Source organism: Leguminivora glycinivorella, chromosome 7 (genome assembly GCF_023078275.1).
Source record: "Leguminivora glycinivorella isolate SPB_JAAS2020 chromosome 7, LegGlyc_1.1, whole genome shotgun sequence".
NCBI lineage: Eukaryota > Metazoa > Arthropoda > Insecta > Lepidoptera > Tortricidae > Leguminivora > Leguminivora glycinivorella.
Window position 1 is genome coordinate 3,366,725 of NC_062977.1, and position 12,025 is coordinate 3,378,749.

The 12,025-nt window shown below is 38.6% G+C and overlaps 1 protein-coding gene across 1 annotated transcript in view; it reads left to right on the plus strand.

Moving 5' to 3' along the window:
* Window positions 1-113: 113 nt before the first annotated feature.
* LOC125227741 (phosphatidylinositol 4,5-bisphosphate 3-kinase catalytic subunit delta isoform) overlaps window positions 114-12,025 on the plus strand; it is a 38,620-nt gene continuing 26,708 nt past the window's right edge. Inside the window, exons 1-5 of the mRNA XM_048132052.1 lie at window positions 114-398; window positions 574-822; window positions 1,610-1,838; window positions 3,620-3,849; window positions 11,746-12,004. Coding sequence (XP_047988009.1) covers window positions 676-822; window positions 1,610-1,838; window positions 3,620-3,849; window positions 11,746-12,004 — 865 coding nt within the window. The 5' untranslated portion in view covers window positions 114-398; window positions 574-675. The remainder of the gene's footprint in view (window positions 399-573; window positions 823-1,609; window positions 1,839-3,619; window positions 3,850-11,745; window positions 12,005-12,025) is intronic.

The window sequence follows — 12,025 nt, forward strand, 5'->3', positions numbered from 1 at the left end:
TAAAGAAAGCTGCTTATTTTAGTTTATGCATAATGGTCGAAAATGGATATGGATAGCTACACCAATTGAAAATGTAATGAAATTTTGAAATAATGTAATTTTGGTTGTATGTCATTATAATAATCAATACATTCATTTTTTATAGCTTTAAAATAACCATATATATAATATTTGTGCCGTCTTCTTGAACTTTGGAAGATGGTAAATCAAAACAACGGGTCTTGGCCTCCACTACTTGCAATAATATAAAAAAAACCATCAGTACCATAAACAATTTACTACTGTAGTTTATTGGTTGCACGTAATCCTTATTTACAATTTCTCAAAAACATAATTTGTGTTCGGTTCTTAGTTCACAGTTGAAGAATAAGTAAATTATGTAAAAGTTTTATGTCTAGGTAATGATAAAAATGTCGTTTATTATTTGTGTGTCAATGTTGTTTGTGTAATAATCATTGACAGTTTCATTTCGAATGGCGATTTGTCCCTCATAAAAATACCAGGAAACGCTATGATTCAACAGTGCCGCGGTTTCAATAATAATGACTAATGTGTTAAATGTAATATTTTCAGTTGAAGGAAGCGACTCGGTCGCTATGTGAGCATGTTATGAGTGAAAGGTTCTGAAATGTCGTGGGGGTAATTTGGACAATTTGGTTGTAATCAATCAAAACAATGGTTCCTGCACCGAGCTGCCCCAATACCTGGGACTACTGGACGACGTCCCCGTCCTATATCGTGGACTTGACATGTCTGCTGCCCAACTCTGTTTACATTCCTATCACACCAAATTGGGACGCAACACTGCATGACGTGAAGGAGGTTAGTACGTTAGGGAGCACCCTGGCTCCGAGTGACTCATTCGTGGTCCAAAGACCGCCTTTGAGCAGCCAGAGTTCGTTAAAGTAGGTCAAACTGTTGAGTAATATGTCTAGAGATAGCTGTGATTTTTAGAAAGTAGATCACATTGTTTACTTGTCTGTGCACTCGTTTTGAGCGTGTAGGCTGAGTAATTGCAATCTCGGTAAACAACGCATACCTACATTTTAATGATATTGATGAAAAACAAGTTTTTAGCTACTATTGAAAATGAAATCACTGATACTATATTATCTGTTGTAGAATCAAATCATGATCATTATGTTTTTTTAGAATGAAAACAAAATAACATTTTGTTATTGATGCTAGTGTGTAATAATAGAAAAATATGAAGTATTTATAAATCATATCATTCTATTTTTATTTTACTTGAACATTAAACACTTGATTGTATATTATAAAAATCAAATGTTCCTTTTAAATATTTGATGATTTTCTGTTTCAATGATTGTTATAAAATAAAATGAAATAATAATCTCATTAAATTCTTAAGATAAAGTGTGAAAGAGCCTACTACAATTATTTTGCAATAGATTTTGTAGTCACATACTTACTGATTTGAAATCAAACCTTCAAGTGGTGTAGTCTTTTATAATCAACTAATATTTTATTTTAAAATCTTATACAAACTATATGCTATAGAAATGATTCTTTACTTATAGTATTGGAAATACTTAAAAAACAAAACTTTAATTGAGAATTAAACTATAACTACAAATTTACTTTTCAGGAGCTATGGATGAAAGCAGCGAGATATCCCCTATTTGGGATGCTGCACGAGATGTCCGACTATGTGTTCCAATTCATAAACTCATTGGCGGTTCTCGAGGAGGTGAACGACGAGAACAAACGCCTCCGAGACATCAAACCCACCTTCGGGGTGCTCAAGATCGTGGAACGGTCTATGAGGCCCGGGGAACAGTTCCTTAATATGCAAATAAGTCATTTAATTGGAAAAGGTGAGTTATTATTCTATAGTTAGTTTAGATAAGATTTTCTTTGGTTACTGCGATAGTTACTCATGAAATAAAACCATGGGAACAGATTATATAGCATAATATAATGAATTTACAAGTCATCCCGATGTTTCAAACACTACAGCATTCATGGTCAACCATTTGCATAGTTTTATTTCATAGTTTAGATAAGCTTAACGTTTTCTATGAAGTGTCAAGTTGACAAATATTGTTCATACTTTTGATCACATAGATGCCAGGAGCTGGTCTTCTGTTCACAACAGCTTTTGTGTATTGACCTAGATTTATCTACTTCATATGAAACTATAAACCAATGCTAGTAAAATCCACAAGGAAACCAATATAATCTCAAAACGATTTGGGGTCCCCCCACATCTAGCGTCTCGCGAGCGTAGCGTCGGGCCAACTGTATGGAAAAAGACGCGGCGTCAGACTTTGCCATAAAGTTGGCCCGACGCCACGCTCGCGAGACGCTAAATGTGGGAGGACCCTTAATGGATTTCCTGCTAAATCCCACCCAGAAAAAGTTGCGTTTTAGTAGGTACTGTATACAGCTGAAAAGTCTAATAATAACTGAACTAATGGATACGGTTATTAGGCAGGCGTGCGGTTTTTTATCCCATAGCCCAGTATTTAGTCCATCACTTTCATCCAATAGTCCAGTTCATCTGATTCCGTTAATTCAACTGGTCCTTACACCCTGGTGGGTGTTGCCTCTGAGTGTGTCCCATGATGCGGGCACGGGTACCCCTTACATTTCATTAAAGTATCAAAAGAGCCTCTTCGCGTTGGCTGCGGCCCCGTGCACGCGTGATGGGAAAGACTAAATTAAGTGTCATGTATATTTTCCTGTTGAGGTTAGTCATAGGTGAAAGTGAATGTGCTCATACCAGGACACTTGCATAACAAGTGGGCATGTATTGTGAATATTATTATAGTAGGTAGCTTTTTTACTCTGTACTTTTAGGTACTTAAAAAAAACGTAAACTAATAGTTTGTATATGCTCGTAGCTACATTGTGGTTGACCAACCAAATACAAAACCATGTGGATCTCTGAGCAGCCTGTCTTTAACCAATTTATTTTGTTGTGTAATGTTTTCATTTAGACACAAAAGACTGTTGAAGCACCCTCGCTTAAACAATCTGTGGGTAGATTTTGTTTACATTGGTAACAGACTATGGGTAATATGGGTTACTTGTCACAATGTAAAATGGTCTGACTTTATTAATTTGTATGGTTGCTATGAGCAAAGAGGATCAAGTATCATAGAGAGTTACTGTCAAAGTAAAATGTGTAATCAGTAATCACAGTGCATAGACTGCCATCTCTCGACGCAAGTTTAAAACTTTTGAACCATTTGAATTTGGCCCATATTGTTAGCTTTATACAACAACATACAATCACGCCTGTATCCCATGAAGGGGTAGGCAGAGCACATAAAACTACTTAAGTTTCAGTGCCACTCTTGGCAAATAAGGGGTTGACAGAAAACGAAACTGTTAGCTTTATATGTGCTAAAATGGCAAATATTAATATTAGCGCCATCTAGCCGAGCGTTCCGCAAAGGTGTAACGCCATCTAGGCCACTGTACCTTTTTCTCTACGGCTTTGAGGTACGTGTTTTACTTAGACCTTATCCGTCTATACGGAGTTACAAGCAGTAGATCGAACTTATGCAGTTTCTAGTGTAAATATCAAATGACGAAAGAAAAAGGTGCTTAAAAAATTATGATTATTTACCTATTTTGTCTCTTGTCCCAGGTCTAAACGAGTTCGACAACCTCCGAAGTTCAGAAGTGAATGACTTTCGGACCCGAACCCGATACATAGCAGAAGAGAGTCTTGTAAAGCGCGCCAGAGCAACCCCACTAGAGAGGCTACGGTACCAGTGTCCGCCGAGGCTAGCCAAGAGTCACGTCGTGCATCGGACGTTGCAGAGTCATCTTAAGAGCAACAAGTTCTTTATGAGTACCACCTTCGTTGATATAGACGTGAGTAAAACCTAGAAACGCTTAAAATGTTTATAAAGTAAACTCTCTAAAGTATTTTTATATAAATATAAAATTAAAGAAATATCTAATGGGTCTAAATAACGCTACGTTTACCATCAGACTGGCTAGTATTTTTTCTATAGACGGTATAAAGTTTTGCATAACTATTAAAGGCTCAATGAAATGCAGTTATGGTGCCTTTGGTTACCTTTTTTTTACCGAACGCTCAAATGAGGCTAGTTTATTTTCTTACTTGCCAGTTTGGCGCCCATTCTATAGTATGGCGCCTATAGCCCACTTGGTCTACCCTAGATGCATGCAAACAGTTTTCCCTATGGTTATCCCGACGTCAGAGCACCGGTCTACAGCTACAGCTAACATCTAAAATCTGTAAAACGCTACCTTTTTCACTACATTAATACAAAATTATACTAGTAAAGTAGGCGTTACCTTTACATTTTCTGTGGTAAGCCCTCTTTTCTAATAGCGTATGTGGTTTTCTCTGTTCCCGCTCTAGAAATTTCCGGCGCTCGCCATACAAAAGCAATTTTCCCGTATATTCCCTGTGCGTCATCCAGGAATGCATAATCGCGTGGGGCATCCCTCGTTAGCATGAGGAAAAGATTAGTGAACTTATCAAGGTTTACACATTGTTGTTAAGAGGAAACAGTTCTATTCGTTCTGGCTTGTGCAGATTATGCAGGATGGGAAAATTAATTGCATAATTATTTTGAACCTCGAGGGGTTTAGGCCTCCGCCACACAAAGCGTTTTGATAGCCGAGCGGAATGTGCGCGCATTCGTCCGACGCACCGCTATTAAATATTGCACTCCGCTAACTCCGCTCCGCTCTTAAAACGCGCATGCGTGATTGTGTGGCCGAGCTTTTAGATAGGTGCACGACTGCTTCTGCTTTGTAGGCTTTTCTATTATGTTTCATGGAGTCAATTTAGTTCCAGCGGCCGCCGCTAGCATTAATGTTTGGCATGGCCATTAGATTACGAGTATTTGTGACAAGTGACAATCTGCGCTCCTGTTGATATAAGAAATTACAGTTACTACATGTTTTGTAGCAAAACATGTGTTATTACTACAAAACATTAGAAAGATAGTAGTTGTTATTGTAACATTGTATTATAATATTAGTAACTAGTTTTGCCCGCGGCTTCGCTCGCGTTAAATTCGAAAATTGCGGAATGGTCCATACAAATTTCCACCCCCCATGTTAGGAAAGTGGGGGGTTAGAAAGAGACAAAAAGTAGCCTATGTCACTCTCCGTCCCTTCAACTATCTTCTCTTCAAAAATCACGACACCTATGGATACAAGTGTGTACTAGAAAACAGATAGCTCGTTAGAAACAAAAACAACAGATCTATAATCACTAGATCCCTTGCTCATTTATTGTCACCTCCAAGTTTAGTTTGAACAATTGGATTTGTAGGTCAGATGCTCTAACGTAAGCATCCGTAAGTAACTATGTTTTGACCGCATTAAACACGCTAAAACGTCTATTATTTCTCCTTTAAATCTTGATTAACATCCCGAGAATTGTCTTCTTGAGGTCTACCAATACAGAGATAACTACACCCCGCATATAAATGAACACTTTCGCAACCAAGAAGCCGCCTGGTAAGCACTCGTGAACTTTGCTCCGATGCCGGACAACCCTCTGAGCCATACAAGTAGCGGTTATAGAACTTATAAGATAGGTAACGTCCGGATTCTGACGTATTGCGCAATTTTTTGTCGGGTAGTGAATGTGTCAATTTATAGATAATGAAGTGAACTAGCTTTTGGTCGTCTCTCGGCCGTCACTATATGCTTGACGTTGACTTTATTAGGTCCCTTTACAAACTTAGTAAGTACATTACGCGAAGTCTAATGTGCATGATCTGCGTTTCAAAATCTACGAGAATCTTGTTTATCAAATACTGGGACATTAGATAACGTCTGCACGTGTATTTTTCAATATAAATAGAATAAATATTAATCGGTTCTTTTAATCTGTTTCTATTTCTTGCACACGATACATTTGTGTTACATGTAACTTCGAAACTAATTTATTTGAAATGTTTCCCTTGCCAAGATTTTCCATGTTCTCAATATGTGAAGTGGGTTTTGATCATAAACATGTATTTTTTAATTCTTGTTGCATTTTTTATCGGACAGATTTAGAGCATAATCCTTTAGCATCGTATTTTTTTACGCGAACGTACAGTCGAGTTCATAAATATGTGTATGTACATTTTTTTACCTTATTAGAATGGGATGGAAATGAACACATATTTATGAATTCGACTGTACGAACGTGTCATGCTATTTCAGTGAATCTCAGTTCAAAAACTACTAACGTTTCCGAGATAATACGATGGTTACTGATTGTTCACTTGCACTACATCGTAGGTTACCTCTATATCAACATATGAAAGCAGGTGTGTTGCAATACCTCTGTATAGGCACACTTCGGGCACTGGCGATCAAATATATGAAAGAGGCGCGTTTCTAGCACACAGTCTAAGCTCGTGTAGGTGAACGCGTACTATGCTTGTATGAGTGAAATATGACAGGTCGAATGTTCGTGTTTTTGACAGGCGGTAACTGTGAGGTAACCGAGCGGGGGTGGGCGGAACTTTCAGCGGGGAGCGGGAGTGGCCATACTGTACGATAGTACTCTTTATTATACTGTGATATAGGTGTATAACTAATAAGCGTTAATTTCGCTGTATGTAGAAATTTTGAGGAAAATACCATTTTCTATATGAATAATAATTATTTATTTATGGTTCCCGGTTACGATTAATGTACAATAACAACAATACAGTTTTTGTGTAGTCAGCACCAATATACAACACGAACAATATATATAGTTGTGTAGAAGCGAATGAAAAAAGGTGCCAAAGGCCACCTTGACAAATGTAGGTAACATTTCTCAATAGAGATATTAGAGATATACCTAAGCTCACCAAGGAAGACGTTTTCACGTAAGATTTTTCGTATGACCCGCTTGTTGTTGGCCAGTTAATGTGGCGCGATCGTGACGTTGCGATGCGGCAAAATGTACTAAAATACTTGTAAAATCGTCTTTTTGAGAATGTATGATTGTACTCTTCATTAAATGCCTTAGCTCTGTAGCTACGAATACAATAGTTGACGTTCACTGACTCTGTCGCACCAATAGAAGAGTGATAGAGACAGACCGATACAATACGGAGCGTCAATTGTACTCTTCACTGGAGGCCCTGCTGGCATAGCCGAAATGACAATCGTTGACGCTAGACGCCGATCGAAACGCAGTCTGGCTCTGTCGCGCCAATACAGAGCGATAGGGATATTAGCTACGATAACGATATTATCGGAAGCGTTTGTGCATTTTCTCAAACATGGTATGAAATATTGATGGTTAAGACAAGGGTCGATAATGGAATTTCATACAAACATTGAAAGATTTGAAAGCCTGGGCAAAGTCCTCTTTTCTGATTTCCAGTCAGTGATATTTGTGACATACGTCTAGGTATTTGGCCATTTAAAAAAAAAACTATAAGAGGCTTTACAGACGTGCCGACTGCAACTGGTACAAGGCCTCGGCAATATTTGATTTTTGGTGCGTTTTGTTACAATTTTTTCTTCCTTTTTTTATTTTTATTTTTTAATTTTCTGTTTTTTATTGTTCTGTTCGGGGTTGTTAAGAGGGGAACGAAAATTTAATTATTTTTGGGCTACGACGCACCGTTTAGAAGATGCAGCCATTCAAAGTTTTTATTTTCAGTATTTATTTCATACCATGTTTGAAAAAAGCACTATACATACTTCGGCGGGAAATGGGGTTGCCCGCCTCAGACCTATCCATCTATACGTCTTCGGCCGGCAACCCCTTTTGTCCCGGCCTCTGTAGTAATGTACTATTATTAGCTACGTATCAGCTAGTTTTGATGCCGTCTACAGTGCGTAATTTTTAATTATCTTCATGTTCCTCTTGTGCTTCTTCAGGCATCTCTTCTTCATCTTCTTTTCCTTCTTCTAGCCATTGCACCATCAGGTCTTTAGCTTCCGTCCTGAAGCACGAACAATGTTAATACCATAGTCTGCAAGGCAACTGACAAGCATGTGGTGGTCGCCAGTGTCGCCACAGTATCTTGCCTACGATATGGACTATCCTATCCATTAGTACACAGACGCTCTATCGCGCGTGATACAGCAATCGCTTGTAAAACCGACGGGGAAGGGAAAGAACGCGATTTCGTGCGCTGGAACGGGCGCGCAATCGCGTTGTCTTTACACGTACGTTCATTCGCGCGCGCAACATGGCGGACATACGCTCGTGGACTAAAGAATTAGTAGTTGAATTACTTGCTATTTACAAATCGATACTATTAATAACAATAAACAATAATAACGCGGTCTATCGCGCACGATTAGCCTTTACACGCACGCTCTTTCCGTTCTCAAAAACTTCGACGCGCAATCACGAGCGAAAGAACATGAACCTTAATAGTATTTTATACAATTGTGATATAATACAAAGCTTTTTAGTCCAGTACCATGTTTAGGCCACGAAGCTTGCTGAGTGGCCTAATAGTACGGTACGAGAGTGAAAAGCTTAATTATATCACTATTGTATAGAATACTTTTTCTATGAGTCATCATCTTCATCATCAATGGACGAAAAATATCATCATTAGGGTTCCGTAGTCAACTAGGAACCCTTATTCAAGTTAAAATTAATGTTAATAGCGTCGTTCACCGTTGTATATCAACATCGAATTACCTGGCAACCAATTGTTTGTAATAACTGCCTCTGATTGGTCGATAACGCGATAGATAAAAAAAAATGTGTTTCAGATGCAGAAAAATTTGCCAGGTATCGCAAATTATATGAAGAATCAAAAATAGAACTTGTATGAAGTTCTATTTTTGAAAAATTTTCAGTTAACTAAAGTGAAGTGTAATGAAATGATTATAGTTGACTAAGCGTCAAAGACTATCCAACACTGAAAAGTCAGCACGTATAGTTTAGTCTGTGGTGTCCTAATTGACAGATTAAAGTCGACGAGTAGAAAAAAACTAATAACACACAATCGCGCGCGATTGCGCGCACAGGCTTAACCGCGCGCTATCCTGTACGGCATTTCGCTAACATTTTAACTTGGATACCGGCCTCAACCTACGTTCGGCGTTATCTGTACCCTCCACCTACCTACAGACAACCCAGTAGGGATTTGAATAAAGAATAAACTAACCTCTCCTCAGGGCTGACGACTGCCTTGTTGATCCTCTTAAGCCGCGGCAGCGTCGCTAACATTTCAACCCTAATGCCCGCGTCGTCCTCCTCACCCCCGGCTTCGTCATCCCCTGTACCGCCCATAAATGGACAGCCTTTCATTATTAACGTTTGTAGGTTTGGTAACACCTGGAAGAAGGCGAAAGTTAAAAAAATATTCACTTGAAAAAAAAAATATTTTTATTAGGAACCAATATTTTCAATGTGAGGTAGCAACCCCTAAAATGAATCGGAAAATTATGAAAAAAAAAATACAAACTTTTTTATTGGCAGAGAATATTTTTAGGGAGGTGAGACATAGAAGATTTTAATTCGATAAAATAAGCAACACCATTCACATAATCTGATATTTAGTAGCGTTAATGCTACTTCGAATTGTCGACATAAACTCAAGTCGATTGATTGATTAAGGCCGACCGATTTCGGCCATGGAGACCACTTCGACTCATGTTTTGATGCTGATGAGCCTCAAGAGATTTCCCAAAACGCAAGTACGAAAATACCAATATTACCTTCAATTTCTTTACTTGTATTAGCGTCCGCACCTTACATGCCCTTAGATTAATGTATTCCAATTTCTCGTTAGCCTCACTAAACCCAGTTAGTAATTTTATCGGGTTGCCACGAACGTGCAATATCCTCAGGTTCACCAGATTCTCCACACCAACTAGACTTGTAATTTTATTCCCAGCTAAATACAAGCTGTCCAAGTTTGGAAAGTTCAAGTTACTTATATCTTGAATCAAATTATGGCGGAAATCGAGGCATCGAATAGTTGGCATTCTATTTTCGAATTGGATCTTTTCTATCCTATTATCCGCTACTTCTAGAGTGCTTAGTTCTGGTTGGTAGACATCTTGAACCGATTTCAAGTAGTTGCCATTCATTATGATAACTTGAAGATATTTCATTCTTGGCAAAGCAGCGGAGAGGAGTAAATTCCTGTCAGCTTGTATAAGAACAAGGAAGGGGAGGTCTTTTATCACTTCTAGGGCCTGTTGCTGTAGATGGTTGTTGGATACGTCGAGAAACTGAATATGCTTAAAGCTCTTGATGGCGCTCATTTCGGTCAAATTTAGGTTCGTTATAGTAGCCTTTAAGTAGGTGTACCTGTGACAAAGATAATGATATAAATAATGGTATCACGGTGGTATTACCTATATAGACGCCAAAACGTTGCTTGCTTATGATACCTACCTACATTAGTTATAAACCTGACCTCTTTATATTTACCGCGACGTAGTAGGCCGATTTTCATGAAACATGGCTAAGAACACTCCCGACTAACTCAGCTTTCAGACAAAAAAAAAAACTAAATCGGTTCATCCGTTCGGGAGCTATTACGATGCCACAGACAGACAGACAGACGTCGTTTTTGCATCGGGGGTTAAAATGCCTGTTTGCAAAAAATCTATCTTTTTCAACTCTTCAAATACGGGGAAACGAAATATTTCTTTAACTGCATGGGGATCTTGTCTTGTTATATGGGCACCGTAATTCCTTTCTTCCTCTCGCTTCCATATTGTCCAGGCTCGAGTTAATGTTGCCTTTACTTTTACTTTCTTTACTTACCCGTCCCCTTCAGCAGTTTTCCCGAGAAGACTCAGTCTGACGCTGACTTCCGAGCGATTCAGTCGCCTCTCCGCGTATTCTGGGAGACGAAATATGTCTACTTTCTCTTCTGTAGTCTCCTCTTCCCCTACATCTTGTGTTGTGATTGTCTCTGGCTGGGGATACGAATTATATTAATCCCAATGCCTATTACGAAAAAACTGCCAAGGATTTGGAAGATTTTAAAGATTCATCCAGTCTTCTCGGTCACAAAACGCACGCTCTGTGCTTTGCCACCCTGGATACTGATAGGCGATACCTACGCTAGGCGTTAAACTAAAAATATACGGCTATCGGAGTCAACTTTGTGGTAGATTACCGGTAAAATGCAATAACTAAAGGCGATCTATTTATTATTTTATTAAACAGACGTGTATCGGCGAATACGAGTTAAACTAAATTTAGGCATGATAAACCGCTGAAAGGCAAGTGTCTACATGCAAATGTCCTTACCTCGTCCTTTTTGGGATCTGTTAGAGTTAATCGGGATTTCAACATTATTTACGCAAATTCCAAGGCAATAATTGTTTTTGTAATGTTTTGTCCCTTAAAAGTATCAAATGTAAACAACTTTTGGTTTTGGCAGTTGTCGCGTTGACATAACTGTCATGTTAACAAAACAACCTACTTCGTGATGTAAACGTAAAAGAGTTTTGATTTCTTTATAAACACAAAAAGTCTGACCAAAATCGGACAAGTGTGAAAATCATTAAGTAGCAATATTGTAAATAGTGTCGTGTCGTCCCATTTATACTTACCTAATGATATTGCAAAGAAAGAAACTACACTACAGTGCCGCCACTTTTTAATTTTTACGCTTTTGAGTCAGGCTCAGGAGTATGGCTCATTTTATTCCACATCGATGGCAAACAAGCATACTTGCCCTAAATTTTTGACAAATTAAAATAAAGCACACGGAATAAGCCGTCTCCTTAGTCCTTAGTAGTCCCCATTTTAGATTTATTTAAGTATCCCTTTGCTCGAGTAACAATACCTCTCTCTTCCAGTTTACCACAACGACAAACGCGCCAGCGATGTCCACACCAAAACAACACATAGAATACATTCTCCACAAAAAGGTCAAAGAGTACTTCATGCGGCACTCCAGCCAGGACAAGAACAAATACGTACTGAAAGTGGCGGGACGCGAGGAGTACCTCTTGGGAGACCACCCGCTGATACAGTTTCTCTATATACAGGAGACGCTGTTGAGAAACGATGTGCCGCATGTGATGATCGTGAATATTGACAAGCTGTCGTTGTCTGGTAAGTGTTTTTTTTTTATCA